This window comes from Vidua macroura, chromosome 1 (genome assembly GCF_024509145.1).
Source record: "Vidua macroura isolate BioBank_ID:100142 chromosome 1, ASM2450914v1, whole genome shotgun sequence".
NCBI lineage: Eukaryota > Metazoa > Chordata > Aves > Passeriformes > Viduidae > Vidua > Vidua macroura.
The window spans coordinates 806,636-822,435 of record NC_071571.1 but is presented as its reverse complement, the minus strand read 5'-3'; the positions used below and the strand labels follow the sequence as shown (position 1 = coordinate 822,435).

Genomic DNA, 15,800 nt, shown 5'->3' with positions numbered 1-15,800 from the left:
CAAAAGAGGTTAAATGTCCTTTCCAGTTAAACAGTTGTGTTGCTGGAAAGGCTCATGAGCATTTAAATGAGTTTATTGGTGTAATTCTCAATGTTTTTACCTTTCAGATGAGCAGGATGAGGAGACAGTGGCGACTGGAGGAAAGGTAACAGCACCTGCTGCTTCCTAAATTTGGTAACAGCTGAGATTGTACAATCCCACATGGTTTGGGCTGGAAGGGACCTTAAAAAACACCCAGTGCCATGGCAGGGACACCTCCCACTGTCCCAGGCTGCTCCAAGTGTCCAGCCTGGCCTTGGGCACTGCCAGGGATCCAGGGGCAGCCCCAGCTGCTCTGGGAATTCCATCCTGGCCCCTCACCAGGAAGAATTCCTCCCCACTATCCAACCCTGCCCTCTTTCTGTTTGAAGTCATTCCCTGTGTCCTGTCAATATCTTAATCTCACCTTCAGTAACTTCACCTGAACTCATTTTCCAGGGACCTATAAGATAAAATCAGTTCCTGACAGGATTGAGGGTTTGTTATTATAAAGCTCCAGATTCTGTGGCATGACTTGGTTTTTAAATCTAGTGTATTAAAAAGGAGAGTGAGGAGACAGATGCCAAGTGTTTTCCAAGAAGCATTTTTCATTAGAGGTTTTTCAGAGGTTTTGCTTTGTTTTTTAGGTTTTAGGACTAAATCTAAACCCTGCTTTGGCTTCCTGATCATTTCAATAGTGCTGCAGGGGTAGTTTCTGTATTGAATTGCATTTGTGGCATGCCAGGCACTATTTTTAACAGATGTCAGATCACTGAATGTGCTCAGTGATACCCCAAATGTCTTTGGGGGAGCTCAGATAAAGATCTGATAACAGATAAAGATCCATTATTGCCACCAGTGGCTCCTCGGGGTCTGCCTGTGGGACTTGGCTATTGTTAACCTTGCTCAAACAGCACCTGAGGTGTTTTGGCCAGCTCTTGATGTATCCTGACCCTGTTCTGCTGCCTCCTCTGTGTCCTCCTCACCATCATTTGGGGTCAGGAGCTGGAGCAGAACAGCAGCTGTTCACAGGAGGCTTCAGAGGAGAGGGCCCAAAGCTGTCCCTGCCCGCGGGGGCGTCCCCTGTCCTGCCCTCACCGTGTCCCCCTGTGCCCCAGGAGGACGAGGACCCCAACAAGGGCGACCAGAGCCGCTCCGTGGACGCGGGGGAGGACAACGTCACCGAGCAGACCAACCACATCATCATCCCCAGCTACGCCTCCTGGTTCGACTACAACTGGTGAGGGGCCCTGCGGCTGCCCGGGGGCTCGCGTGCCTCGTGCCCTGGTGGCCGCCGCGCCCGGCCTCTCCTTCCCCTCGGAGCACAGGAAGGGCTGCCTGGCTCGGCACGGCACTCGCCCTGCCAGCTCGGCCAGGAGGGGCAGGAGAGCCTTTTGTAGGCTCAGTTCCAGCACACCCAAAGGGAACCAGGGACAGAAGACCAGAGCGTGTGGTGGGTTAGGTATGGGAGGGCACGGGGCTGCCACAGAGGGTTGGGCTGCGGGGAAGACAGGGCCAGCCACCAGGAATACCCCAGCCAAGGAGGGAACGGGCAAAGGAGAAACCACCAGAATTTGGGACGTGTCAGGAAAGGAACTGGAGTGGTTCGTGGTGTTGTGCAAGACTCCATGGGGAAGTCTTCTCCTTCAGCCTAGGTGGGGAGAACTCTGTGGTAAATTCTTCCAGGGCAAGGCTCTGGGGATTTCCCTGAGGGGGAAGGATTCAGAGGATTCCACAACAGCCCTGGGGATTCCCCTGAGGGAGAAGGATTCGGAGGATTCCACAGGCAGGCTTCACTTGGTTTTGTTTTCTCACCCATCAGCCTGGGAGCTGAAAGAAGTGACTCTTGTTTAGGTCTGGTTCCCATGATTTGTGCTGAAATCTTTCTGGCCCTTCTCAGGGGTTGGGAATGAGGAAGAGAATTTCAAGCAGCAGAGATCTTCACTCTGCCTCCTCAGCTGGTTTTGCTTACATTGATTTCCCTGTAATTCCCACCTTAATTCCGTTCTCTCTTTTACTTCTCTAGTCATTGTCTGACCATTCTGTGTTTATCTCTACTGCTGAAAGCCTTTTTATTAAGACTTTGAGGAGAAGTCACTGATTCTAGAGGGAGGACACTTGTTGCAGCTTGGAATCCTCCTTGGAGTCAGGGCTGTTTCAGGCTCTGACACCTGAACTGCTTTCGTTGCAGCATCCACGTGATTGAACGCCGTGCGCTCCCAGAATTCTTCAATGGGAAGAACAAGTCCAAGACTCCAGAAATGTGAGTAAAACCTGGGAATGTGGGCAGTGACAGTGTGGCAGGATAAAGGAGCTTCCCATTCCATAAATCCTGTGGACACAGCTGTGTGTGTGTGAGGCTGATACTTCCTGCAGGGCCTGGAAGAGGGACAGAGGCACTGACGAGGTTTGTACATTGTTGTGGTAAAGGTAAAAGTTTAAACACCAAAGTGGTATTTGCCAGTGGTTATCCAGGTAAAATAAAACTACTTTCCCCCAAATTGGAACAAATTCTTCAACTCTGTGTGGTACAAGATGTGATCAACTTCCAAAGTCATGTTAAAATGTCATGAAAGGGTAGAAGTGGAACAGTCCTCCTTATTCCTCCCTCTCTCCTCATGCCATGCTCTATGTCTGTATTTCTGTGTGTTGTAGGTCCTGCCTCAGGCTGTGGAGTGAATTTTCTGTTTTGAGTTGGGTTATTCAGAGTGATCTTGAAAGGCCGTGGATAAAGCAAAGATGGTCAAAGGCTTTTGAACAATATGCTTGTTTTTGTTAAAATGATCCTAAAGCCTGAGATTTCACACCAAAAAGTCCTGGTTTTGGACCCCAGTGTGTGCTGGTCAATGTGGGCAGTGGGACTGGCCTGGTTGGGGTCACTTTGTCCTGGTGTCAAATCTTGGCTTGGTTCCAAAGCAGCTTTTGGGGATCCCAGAGCCCCAGCACGGCTCGGGGCCAGGGACTGCAAAGATCCTCTTGTTCCACTCCCTGCCATTCCAGAATGGGTTTGCTCCAGAACTCATCCAACACTGACTCTGTTCCAGCAGTTCTGCTGCCCAGGAAATGGTAATTTCAGGGTTTCTCAGAGTGAGAGGCAGCAGACAGCTGCAGTGGGGAAGGAGGAATGTCTCCTGGATCTCTGGTCCCTGTGATTGTCACTGCAGGCCCAGGTGCCCTTCTGCAGCTGGCATCACAGCTCAGTGCTCCTGCTGCTCCTCCCTGGGCTGCCTCTGGTCACTGCCTGCCACGGAAGCAGCTGGGGACTCCTGCCAGTCCCCCTGTCATCCTGGAGCTCTCGTTGTGGTGCCATTTTGGGGTTGTAGGAGCAGCACGTGGTCCTGCCTCTGTGTTTTCTTTTGAGATAAAAGGGGAACATCCCTCTGAATGGAGATGAGTGGCCTCCAGCTGAATGTTCAGGCCAAAACACCGTGCTGGAGGAGCTCACACAGGTTCATCCTTGTGACAGCAGTGCCTGGGGTGGGCCCTGGCTGAAAAGGGATTCAGCTAAATCCTGCTTGACTTCCCACTGCTGACAGGGCTTAGCTGATGGGTCGTGTCATGGCTCAAAGCCATCTCCCTTCAGAATCAACCTGGGGATGTTTCTGTCTTGGGCTTCTCTCTCCACCTCGTGATGTGACCTTTGCTAATAAATACTAATTCCTGCAGCCAAGACCTGTTCCTGGGCAGGCTCTTCCCCTCCTCCCCTGGAGCATTCAGAGATGTTCTCAGTATTCCTCTGTGGAAGAAGCTCCTTTTTGTTTCTTGCCTCCCAAGCATCCCACATGGAGCCAAACACCTACTCCAGCAATTTTCTTCCAGCCAGTTGCACACATGATCTGGTCAGGAGGAAGATGTGGGATTTTGGCAGGGACATGTGCTTGCAGCATCTGCCTGCTCAGGCCTTGCCTGGATGATTTATATTTTTGGTTCCCAGCTGCTTCACACACTGCATGCGAAACATTCCCCCCTGGAATTTTCCAAAGGCAGAAATCTGCTTTAAAAGCACTGTTTTACACACAGCTTTGCAGTGGATGCTCACTAGACAGAATGCTGCAATAATTTGGGTACAAAAGGACCATAAAGCCCATCTCACTCCACCTCCCTGCCGTGGGCAGGGGCACCTTCCATTGTCCAGGTGGCTCCAAGCCCTGTGCAGCCGGGATGGTGTCATCCTGTCTGTGGCAGATTGGGTTTGTTCCCTCTAAAGAGCAGGGCTATCAATAATTTTATGGCAGGTTATTTTCTTCAGGATAATTTGTATTAGGAAGCATCAGTAGATTCCAGAAACTTCCTGAAATGGGGGAATCTCTCAGGGATTGTTCCTGCTCCAGCTGTGCTGGCTCTGGGCTCTTGTCCTCTGCTTTTCAAAGATCTTTTCTTCTCCATGTTGCTGTTCTCCAGCCTTTCCTGCCTCATCCCTTCATCCATTAAAAACTCCACATGCAGCCACAGCAGTGTTCCATCCACTTCTGCTTTTCTGTGCAGCTTTTTCCTTTCACACAGGGATGCACAAGGATTATTTATCCTGTTCCTGTGTAAAGACCAGACACTGTTATTTTCAGCCTGCAGCTTCTGTTCTATTGTGGGAATATCTGATCAGTGACCAAGTTACAACAGATAATTGTGTGATGCACAATTTAAACAGTTTCCATGTGCTGCTAATCCAAACACAGGAGAAAATCCAGAGTGAAGCAGTCTGGAAGAGTGTGAATTCCACTTAGCTGTAGGTTTTGGTGCTGGTTCTGAGCTTGCACTGATAAAAGAGATCTGTTGGCGTGTCCTGGTCGGTGTTTGGGGGGTGAGTGTTGGAATGATGCTCTGAGCTGGGGAGGAGCTGAGGGGATGCACTGGGGGCTGTTGTGTTGCAGATACCTGGCCTACAGGAACTTCATGATCGACACGTACCGGCTGAACCCGCAGGAGTACCTGACCAGCACTGCCTGCAGGAGGAACCTCACCGGGGACGTCTGCGCCGTCATGAGGTGACAGCCTGGGCCTCGGGGCCTGCAGCTTTGGGCACTTCCAGGCATCAGCAGCGTCGTGGAATAGCTCAGGGTGGAGGAGCCCTCCAGAGACTGAGCCCAGCCCCTGCCCTGTCCCCAGCAGAGCACTGCGTGCCACATCCAGGCCTTCCTAGGACACCTCTAGGTCACCTCCCTGGGCAGCTCCTGCTGAGGCCTGAGCACCTTTTCCATGGGGAAATTCCTGCTGGTGTCCTCCCTGACCTGCCCTGGCCCAGCCTGAGGCCGTTCCCTCTCCTCCTGTCCCTGTTCCCTGGAGCAAAGCCCGACCCCCCGGCTGTCCCCTCCTGTCAGGAGCTGTGCAGAGCCACAAGGTCCCCCCTGAGCCCCCTTTTCTCCAGGCTGAGCCCCTTCCCAGCTCCCTCAGGAATTCTCCAGCCCCTTCCCAGCTCCGTTCTCTTCCCTGGACACACTTCAGCCCCTCAGGTCTTTCTTTGGGGCCCAGAACTGGACACAGTCAGGCTTTGGTTTATCCATCACACTTCAGTGCCCTCAGGTGTGCACAGAGCTCCTGCTCTGGGATTTGCTTTGCTGTTTGGGATTAATGAAGAACTAGAGGAGCTCCTGGGTCTGAATTTAATCCAGAAACATCAGCTCTGTCCTTTGTCCCCTCCCACACGAAGCACAAGCAAAGCTCTGGTGGTAAAGGCTGGATTTGTCCTGTTTTTCACAGGGTCCACGCCTTCCTGGAGCAGTGGGGGCTCATCAACTACCAGGTGGATCCCGAGAGCCGCCCCATGGCCATGGGGCCCCCCCCCGACCCCCCACTTCAACGTGCTGGCCGACACCCCCTCGGGGCTGATGCCCCTGCACATCCGCACCCCGCAGGTGAGCCTGGGCCACGAGGGGCCTGGCTGTGGCCAGCTGGGCAAGTGTCCAGCTGGGCAAGTGTCCCCTGGCTGAGCAGCTGGGGGAAATGTCCCCTGGCTGAGCAGCTGGGGGAAATGTCCCCTGGCTGAGCAGCTGGGGCCAGGTGTCCCCTGGCTGAGCAGCTGGGGCCAGGTGTCCCCTGGCTGAGCGGCTGGGGGAAGTGTCCCCTGGCTGAGCGGCTGGGGGAAGTGTCCCCTGGCTGAGCGGCTGGGGGAAGTGTCCCCTGGCTGAGAACTGGGGGAAGTGTCCCCTGGCTGAGAACTGGGGGAAGTGTCCCCTGGCTGAGCAGCTGGGGGAAGTGTCCCCTGGCTGAGCAGCTGGGGGAAGTGTCCCCTGGCTGAGCGGCTGGGGGAAGTGTCCCCTGGCTGAGCGGCTGGGGGAAGTGTCCCCTGGCTGAGCGGCTGGGGGAAGTGTCCCCTGGCTGAGCAGCTGGGGGAAATGTCCCCTGGCTGAGCAGCTGGGGGAAGTGTCCCCTGGCTGAGCAGCTGGGCCAGGTGTCCCCTGGCTGAGCAGCCGGGGGAAGTGTCCCCTGGCTGAGCAGCCGGGGGAAGTGTCCCCTGGCTGATTGGCTGGGCCCAGCAGCTGGGGCAGTTCTGTGCAGAACCACTCACACATTGCTCAGACATTTGTTTTAGTGTCTTGGGCTTGTGTTCAGCCTCTCTGTCCAGTCCATGTTCTGTTGAGTGTTGGTCAGAAAACCTTGGATAACTTTTATTTCCTGCCCCTCTCCCCTGTAACGTTTGTTCCCAGGTTCCAGCTGCCCAGCAAATGCTGAACTTCCCTGAGAAGAGCAAGGAGAAGCCAACTGACCTGCAGAACTTTGGCCTTCGCACAGACATCTACTCCAAAAAGACTTTGGCCAAGGCAAGTGTCCCCTCCAGCTCCCAGTGAGCTTTGTTATTCCTCAGGTGTCCCCACTTGGTGTCACTGAGGTGACTCGTGTTGCTCCTCCACTCCTGGTTTAGATGTCTTCCATCCCTGTGCAGGACACTACAGTGGGAGGTTGTGCTGGAATTCTGATTTTATGGGAATAAAGACATGGACAGCTTCCCAGAGCAGTCCACACTGTCAGCCCTCAGATGCCAGCCTCACTGTTCCTGCACGTCCTGCTGGAATGGTTCAGCATCAGCAAATGATCCAAGGATTTAGGACACAGAGAGCTTCCAGCAGGGTCTCTGCCTCTCCTGGCTTCCAGGCTGACAAACAGGGACCCCAGTTCCCACTGGTTTGGGTGTCCTGCGGCCACTGCAGGGGACCTTTGGGCACTGTCATGGCAGAGTGTTACACAGGGTGGTGAAACTTGGGAAGCATCATTGCAGTGGTTATGGTTGTGTTGATTCCACAACCTCCTGCTTTTCCCTGCTCCCTGTGTGTCCCTGGAGGTGCTCTGGGAATGCCATAGTACCTCAGCACAGCCCCCAGGGAACTGGGACTCTCCAGAGCTGGGTAGTTCCCCTCCTGGGTGGCATCAGGCTAATTCCATGTTATTGGTTCATAGTCTTCAGAGGTCATTGTTTAAACCGAAAAAATAACTATTTAAACACTATTTACCACTTCAGACCATCCTTTAAAAACCTCACAAACCCAAACCAGTTCCAGAGGTATTTTTCATAAGGCTGGTTCCATGTCACATTTCATGGATTGACTTATTCACTTATTAGGGAAGGTGTAAATACTCTCCAAATTGATAAATCTGTTGCTGGTTCTGGGCTCTGGCTCTGTTTACAGGAGCTGTGAACTGGAGCAGGTTTGTTGGCAGATTGCCCTGTTTGGTTTCTGTGTGCTGGGGCTTTTGGCTGTGGAAAGCAGCAGTTGGGTGACTCATGTTGATTAATGTTCTGTGTGGGTTAATGAGCTGTTTGAAATGCATCTGGAGATAACATTTATTATCCTAAATAGCCTCTTCCTCTCAGGCTAGCACGGAGCCATCCAGTGGTGCTGATGTTCCTTGGGAGCAGGTCCCCAGCTGTCAGGGTGTCACGGGAGGGGAAGTTCCACCATGAATTTGGAACATTTATGCAATCTGAGCAGTTTGCCACGAGGTCTGGATTTGGGAGCAGATGATCCTGCTGGAATTACCCTGTCTTCTCACACAGCTCATCCCCTTGTAAAGAGTTATTTCTCTGCTGAGTTACCGATGAACTTGGAGATAAATTAACTTACTTTGGACCAGCCCACTCTGCCTGCAGCACTCAGAGGGGGTTTGTTGTTCAGGAAAACCCTCTCTGCTGTGTGTGCAGGCATGGGTCACTGGGAGAGGAGGGTGCAGATCCCTTTGCTTTAGCTCAGGAAGGTGTGGTGGGAAGCTGGGGTGTGTAAACCCAGCTGTCCCTTCACTGAGGGGTAAATCTCATGGACCCCTGCATGGGGTGACCAGGGGCTGCTCAGCTGGAGGGGGGAACTTGGAGTGGATCAAATCACAGCTTCTTCCCCTTTCCTCCTCAGTGTTTTCTCCTACAGGGTTTTGTGCAAGAAGCCCTGTGTTTCACCTTTTCTTTTTTTTTCCTCCTGTCTTTTGTAGAGTAAAGGTGCAAGTGCTGGCAGAGAATGGACAGAGCAGGAGACACTGCTGCTGTTAGAGGTGAGTTCATGAGGCCAAGCCAAAGGGCAGGAAGCCAAGCCAGGAGGGGTGGGTCAGGCTTTAAAAATCCACGTGTGCCTCTTTTGGAGTTAGATGACAACTGCTGTCATGGCTACAAGAGTGTTGCTGCCAAAAAGAGATGGCAGGAGCATCTCTGTGAGAGAGGGGCTGCCTGTGTCTGAGGTTTGCTTCTAACTTGGACCTGCAAGCCAGAAATGAAGCATGTAAGAATTTTGTGTAAGTCAAGAACAGGTTTTGCAGTGCAGAGAGGTGTTCTCATTCAGCAGGACTCACTGACAGTGTGAAATAATGTCACTAACTCAAATAGTGGTAAATAATTCAGGTAAAGGTTTACCTGGCACTCAGGTGAATATTTGGAAACTTTGATTTCCAAGCCATGCCATAGCTTAGGGAAACAGCTCATTTTGGAGGCTGAAGTGGTTGAGAAACAGTTGAGGCCACGGAGAAGGAAGTTCTTTGGTAGCTCCTTCATCCCATCTGTCTCCTTGTTTTCCCTGTAGCTGCACTTGGGGTGTTCTTTGAGCTTTTTCTGGAAGTCTACAAAAAAAAAAAAAATCCTGCAATGACTCCATGAGGTATCTCATAATGCAGGCTGGTGTCCCCAGGTGGCTTGGAGTGAAGCTCCAGAGCACATGGGGATGGTTGGATCCCTGGAATTGCAGTGGGATGGAACCCTCCAGAGGAGCTGCAGAGGGTTCTGGGCTCTCACATCAGGGCAGTTGTTTCTCTCTGCTTCGGCAGAAGAAGAATCTCAGTGGCCTGAAATAATTTAAACTGCTGCCACTTCTGCAAAGAAAAGATCTTCTCCCCAGCTTTGCTTTCACAGGAACATTTTCCTGATATAGAGGCTGCATGGCTGATTTCTTTCTTTTAAAGGAATTCAGAGCTCTGAGAATTCCAGTTTGGGGCTCTGTTTTTGTTGGGTTTTATTTGCAGAGCTCAGAGCAGACTGCAATTGCCTGGTTGTTTCAGCTTTTTTGTCTTCCCATGTGTCAATAAACCCATTGAAAAGTTAATTTCCTGGGGAAAAGCCTGGAGGATGGACCTGTGTCAGTGCCAAATCAGCAGCTGTGGTTCAGTCTTCACACATATGGAGTGTGGTCATCAAACAGCCAAAATCTCCCTTTTTTTCCTATTTATTTTAGGTTGATATTTGCTGTTTAGCCAATACTTTTCTATTGGCACATGGAGAAATTTTGCTTCTAGGGTATAAACAGCTGTTTTCCATGGCATTCTTGTAAGGAGAAACAAGGCTAATGCCTTGATATACTGACGTCTTTCATTTTTTATTTATTTAAATATATTATTTAAATATTTAATATTAATATTACTATTATTTAAAATTCATTGGTTTGTATGTTTTTAGCTTATGGTCATACACTGCACGTTGTAGCCCAATGAAATAATCTAATGGCATATTGTGTGTTTAAAACAAACCAAAACCCCCCAAAATCTTGAGACTGCAATTCTGTTTAATGAGTTTAAATTAATTATGGTTTTGTTCCTCCTTTTTCATGGACTTGCTCTATGAATAAATCAGGAAAGAGTATATCAGTTCAAGCATAAGTAATTCAGCTGTAACAAGCCAGCTCAGTCCAATTAAATCCTCAGGGTAGCTTTGGGCAAATAGATAGGCAGCGAAGTTCCAAATAATAAATCGTATCTGAAATATAATTACTGGCCTTCTGCCTGTTGACTGAATAATTTGGGGGAGGAAATAGAGTTTTCCTCCCCAAACCACCCTCCCTGCACAGCCCTGTCCGTGTCTCCACAGCTCAGGCAGAGTTAAATGCATTTTCAGCTATTTTTAGGAAGGACATTTATTGCGAGCGAGGGTTTGTCTGGCAGGAAAACAACAGACGGGGAGGGAGGAGGAGCAGAAAGCAGAAATTTGGGAGCTGGGAAGCAGAGCTGGTCTCGTGTGCCAGTGGGGTTAAAAATGGAGACTGAGAGCCTGAAATTAGGCAAAGGGAAATAAAGGCTGAGCAGAGAATAACTACCTCCCTTGAGTGTGACCTGCTGAGCTGAGCAGTCTCTCCTCTGCTCAAACCCTTGGAAGGTCCCGGGGGCAGGAGAAGGGCTCAGCAGGGCTTGGGGATGTAGATTCCCGTGGTGGGGAGCAGGCTGGCCAGTGCAGCCTGTCCCAGGCCATTCCCAGCCCAGGGCTCTCCATGGAGCTCTCCCAACCCCTCGTGGTGCTGCTCGGGGTCTCCAGCAGCTCCTGGGCGTCCTCCCCACCCAGCTGGGAAGGAGCAGGGAGCCAGAGGCTTTCTGGAGACACGCTGGGAGTTTTCCCTCCCACCCCAGTTAAGCAGTGAGACCTGGCTGGGAGAGAGATGCTTGAGCCAGGCTTAAGCTTAAATCACTCTGGGAAGTGCTGCCCACTGAGGCAGCTTGGGCATGTCCCTCCAGTTTGATCCATGTTGGATCTCTGATGCTTTTGGATTGAATCATCTGTCCTCGTAGCCACTTTGCTTCCACGGCTTTGCAAACAGGAGCATTTTTTGCAGGCATTTTCGTGCCCTCAGCTGACCCTCTGCAGCCACCGTGTGCCCGAGGGCCCCGTGCAGGTCGAGATTTTGTCCTTGAGGAGTTCTCAGAGCTTCTGTTTTAACTGAGCAAATACTAAAACACTTCAGAGCTGCTCTGAAGACAGCAGTGTGTTTGGAAGGCACCTCAGAGCTCATCCCAAAGCAGGGACACTTTCCACTCTCCCAGGTAGCTCCAAGCCCCATCCAGCCTGGTCTTGGTGTTCCTTCCCAGATGGGGGAACTGTGAGCACCAGGCTGGTGGCTCAGTTTGGATCTCCCACCTGTCCCTGGGAGGTGCTGAAAGCCCCAGCACAGGAGCCTTGTGTCCCTGTGTGCTCTGCTCTCCCACCCTGGGCGTGTTCTCCTGGGACCTCTGGCAGATCCAGCCCAGCTCCGAGTTCTGCCTCCCTGCTCTGAGGGTTAAGTCAGCCTGGAAGGTTGAGATTTCTGGGAGTTCTCAGCCTTGTGGGAGGGATTTACTTGGGAAAACTCATTTTCACACTGAACATCTTTTGCCAGAAACTCTTAACGGTTTTTTGCCTTTTCTGGGTGACTGCACCATGAGTCCTCTCAGAAATGTAGAAGTTAATGGTTCAGGGTATGTCAGTATTTATTTTATACTGTCCAGATACTGCACTAAAACAATTTTCAGGGGAAAAAATGGCTTGTTAAGGAGTAATAATTTATTAGGCTGTGACTTGGAAGGTTTTACAGGATTAATGTGTTGGTTTTTCAGGAACTAGTGCAGGGCCTTCAGTAGCTCCTTGCTGTTGAATTGTTTTAAGACATTTCTTGAGGAAGTTTAAAAATGACTGAAATTCAGAATTATGTCTTTGATATGGTCTGCAGGTTCTTACTTTATCAGGTGCCTTATCTAGCCAGTTACCCCCAATGTTAACAGAAATTGCACTGTGCACAGCTCCTGCAGAACTGATCTCTCCTGGATTCAGGATCTGGGATAGATTTCCCTCTTTCCTCCTGGTCTATTTGATGCTTTTCCACTTCCATAGCATCTGTTGGATCTAAAGACTGGATTTCACCATCACAGGCAGTGAACATTTGGAAATAGAAATAGAGAAACAGATCCTGTTCCTGCCCCAAAGAACTCCTGTGTTCAGAGAGGGAGCAGGAGTCCTTGGGGGGAGTGCTGGGAATTAAGGATTGTGAGACTTGGTAGGAAAGGCAGATTTAGTTCAAAATGGGGAAACACCAGCTGTGCAAATATTAGTAAATCCTAAGTCTTCTGACAATTCTTTCTGATACAGGAACAGCATCCACTCCTGTGGTGATCCCTGTGGCTTCAACGTCACCGATACCCTGGGAAATGCTCGTATTTCTTACGCAGATAATTTTGATGGCAGAAAAACCCCATTTTTAGTAGTTGTCCGATCCCCATTTACTGCCCTATCACACAATAACCAGTCTGGGATAATCCTTCTGCCCACAGCAGCGTTGCTTTCCCCGAGTAGCCGCCGCTTTTGCCTTTTGCAGGCCCTGGAGATGTACAAGGACGACTGGAACAAGGTGTCGGAGCACGTGGGCAGCCGCACGCAGGACGAGTGCATCCTGCACTTCCTGCGCCTGCCCATCGAGGATCCCTACCTGGAGAACTCGGACGCCTCGCTGGGGCCCCTGGCCTACCAGCCCGTGCCCTTCAGCCAGTCGGGCAACCCCGTCATGAGCACCGTGGCCTTCCTGGCCTCCGTGGTGGATCCGCGCGTGGCCTCGGCCGCCGCCAAGGCCGCCCTCGGTACGGCACGGCCCCGGCCAGCGTCCCTCACATCCCCCCTCACGCCACCTTCCCCACCCTGTGTGTGCCTGCCCCTCCAGCCACAGCGGTCCAGACTCCTCCTTGGCCAGTAAAACACGGGACTGGGGGGTGCAGGTTATGTAGGAAAAGCTCTGCTCTCCCCAGGGTTGTGTTCTGCTCCCCTGAAATCCCGTTTGCAGCCAGGGTGTCCTTGTGAGGCACAGCTGGGGTTTTAAAATAGTGTCCAGTTCTGGGCTCCTCAGACCAAGGAGCTACTGGAGAGGGTCCAGCAGAGGCCACAGAGCTGTTCAGGGCTCTGGAGCATCTCTGCTGAGCACAGACTGCAGCAGCTGGGCCTGCTCAGCCTGGAGAAGGGAAGGCTCAGAGGGGATCCCATCAATGCACACAAATCTCTCAAACTGGGTGCCAGGAGAAGGCTGCCAGACTCTGCCCAGTGCCAGGACAAGGAGCAGTGGCCACAAAGCCAAGCACACCAGCTCCAGCTCAGCAGGAGGAAGAGCCTCTCTCCATGGAGGGGCAGAGCCCTGGCACAGCTGCCCAGGGGGGCTGGAATCATCCCAAACCCAGCTGGACACATCCCAGGTGACCCTGGCCTGGCAGGGGGCTGGCCTGGGTGGCATCCAGACCCTCCCAGCCCACGAGCTCTGTGTGAAGTTGGAGTGGCTCCAGTAGGCCACTGAGTGCCCAGGAATGGCTGGTGTTGCCTTCTGCCCTCTCTGCTCCTGATGTGTTTGCACTGGTGGTTGGTGTTCCTCTGACCACTGTCACCAGTGCAGCTCTGGGTAAATTCAGTGTTTTCCTGTTTTACCCGTGTGAAATTATTTGCCAGAGATCCTAGAATTCCCAGACTGGACTGAGTTGGAAGGGGCCTTAAAGGAACGTCCTGCTCCACCCTCCTGCATCGGGCAGGGACATCTTGCATTAGAAGGTTCAAGTCTTGAGTGGACATTGGAGGTGTCCACTTGATAAAATAGTTCCTTTCCATTTTTTCTCGTTTTTCCACATAAAACATAATTTTATGTAATTGAGAAGGGACTCTTTTCTGTCACACCTGAAAGGCAGAATCAGCCACCTCGTGTGGCAGGAAGGAACTCGGATATCTGAGAATTCCCTTTGTCCCAGGGTTTACCTGCACACCAGTCAGAGAAAATGTGACTTCATTTGCTGCAGAAGCCCCAGAATGTCTCACTTTGTGTGTCGTGTCCCACAGAGGAGTTTTCCCGGGTCAGAGAGGAGGTGCCCCTGGAGCTGGTGGAAGCCCACGTGAAGAAGGTGCAGGAAGCAGCTCGAGCCTCTGGGAAGGTGGATCCCACCTACGGCCTGGAGAGCAGCTGCATCGCTGGCACGGGCCCCGAGGAGCCCGAGAAGATGGGTGAGTGCTGCCTGCCCTGAGTGCTGCAGCTGGGGTGTTTTCCTCTGAGCCCTGAGAAACCCGAAATTCACCTCCAAAATCTCCTCCTCCAGCAGGAGATGCAAGTTGTGGGTGGGGAGGAGGGGATGGGTCGTTCTGCTCACTGCAGGATTGACTTGGGTACTAACTAAGGAGTTTAGGGCTGTAGGAGTTTGTTCTCCTGCTCTCGCTGTGTGGAAATGCTGTTGCTTGGCATGCACAGAGTGGCCTGACCAAAAATACCAGAGCAGGATATTCCAGTGGTTGGGCTGTTGGAGGATGCTGCCTTTGTGGTATTAAAGGTGTTAAAGCAAGCTGAGGGGTTTGGGCAGTGGGTTTTAGCGTGGATCTGGTACTCTGAGTGTTTTGCTACCTTGGAGAGGCAGCAGCAGAGGAATTCCTGATGGAAGTGCTGGACTGGCACATGATAATCCAGTCCTGGCTCTGGTTGGGCTGGAATTCTGCTGGGCTTTACCTGTGTGTGTTAACAAGCTCTGGTTTAACTCCTGTTGTGTTCAGCAATTACTCTGCTATTAAGTCTCTTCTCTAAAACCCTGCCTGGTGCAAATTGGTTCCTCCTTGCTCTGGAGTGTCAAAGCAGCTCCCTGGGAAGTGAAGCCCTGTGTGCCCCTCTCTGTTGGCCCTGGTGCTCTCCCCAGCAGGAGGAGCAGACACAGTTTACTCCATCCCCGGGGCTTTCTCAGGCTTTGCTCTCCTCATTTGGTTACAGATCCACAGTCTTGTCACTGTTACTTTCTCTCAGCCCTGTTGGCTCCTGCTTTGTTCAGCTCATCACAAATGATTTCAGTGACTTTAGTGACTGGACATGAAAAGGCACGTCTGGCTGTGGCTAAAGCTGAGCAGGATGGGATGGAGCTTGACTGGGAGGCTGGGTTTGGGATGTGCTCCTGCTCTGCAGAGCTGACCTGCTGTCACCCTGTCCAGGGACACGAGTGAGGTGCCAGATCGTGGGCTGGCATCACGAGGGGCTGTGCTCGGTGCTCTTTGGTTGTCAGCTGCTGCCCACAGAGGGCTGCTGTTTATGGCACCTAATGTCCAGTGCAAAACCACCCAGTAAATCAGATTGCAAAATGCCATTTAAATCACCAAGATAGTTTTTAATTAGAAAAGAAGCAAACAAACCACTCAGCCCTTCTGTCACACATCTCAGTTCTGCACTCAGTGGGACAGACTTGCCATGAGGCAACTCGGTGCTCTGGGATGGTGGCATTGTGTGCTGGAAAGGGAAGAGAAACATCTGGAACATCTGCTGCTCCCTGTTCCTCAGAGCTGACAGCAGGCATTGAAGCTCTGCTGGAAGGACAGGCTTTGGGGTTTATTTACAAGTCAGCTATAAACCAAATCTCTGTGTTACTCCATCTGGGGCTGAGTTTAATTTCATAGTTGCTTTGAAATAAGGTCAGTTGAAGTTGAATTTTTCTTCCAGTCTTTGTTCCCCTTTCCCATATTCTCCCAGTACAGGTGTCACTGTGGGTTGTTAAGAATGTCACAGGATCATTTCAGTTGGAAAAGCCCTCCAAGGTCACAGAGTCCAAGCTGTGCCTGATGCCCACCTTGTCCCCAGCCCTGAGCACTG

General features: G+C 51.6%; 1 protein-coding gene across 1 annotated transcript in view; it reads left to right on the top strand.

The window, feature by feature from the left end:
- Positions 1–15,800, top strand: part of SMARCC1 (SWI/SNF related, matrix associated, actin dependent regulator of chromatin subfamily c member 1) — a 61,452-nt gene that overhangs the window by 20,736 nt on the left and 24,916 nt on the right. The window contains 10 exon segments of the mRNA XM_053979272.1: positions 108–145; positions 1,137–1,258; positions 2,210–2,281; positions 4,887–5,000; positions 5,713–5,785; positions 5,787–5,867; positions 6,660–6,773; positions 8,431–8,490; positions 12,534–12,792; positions 14,024–14,185. Coding sequence (XP_053835247.1) covers positions 108–145; positions 1,137–1,258; positions 2,210–2,281; positions 4,887–5,000; positions 5,713–5,785; positions 5,787–5,867; positions 6,660–6,773; positions 8,431–8,490; positions 12,534–12,792; positions 14,024–14,185 — 1,095 coding nt within the window.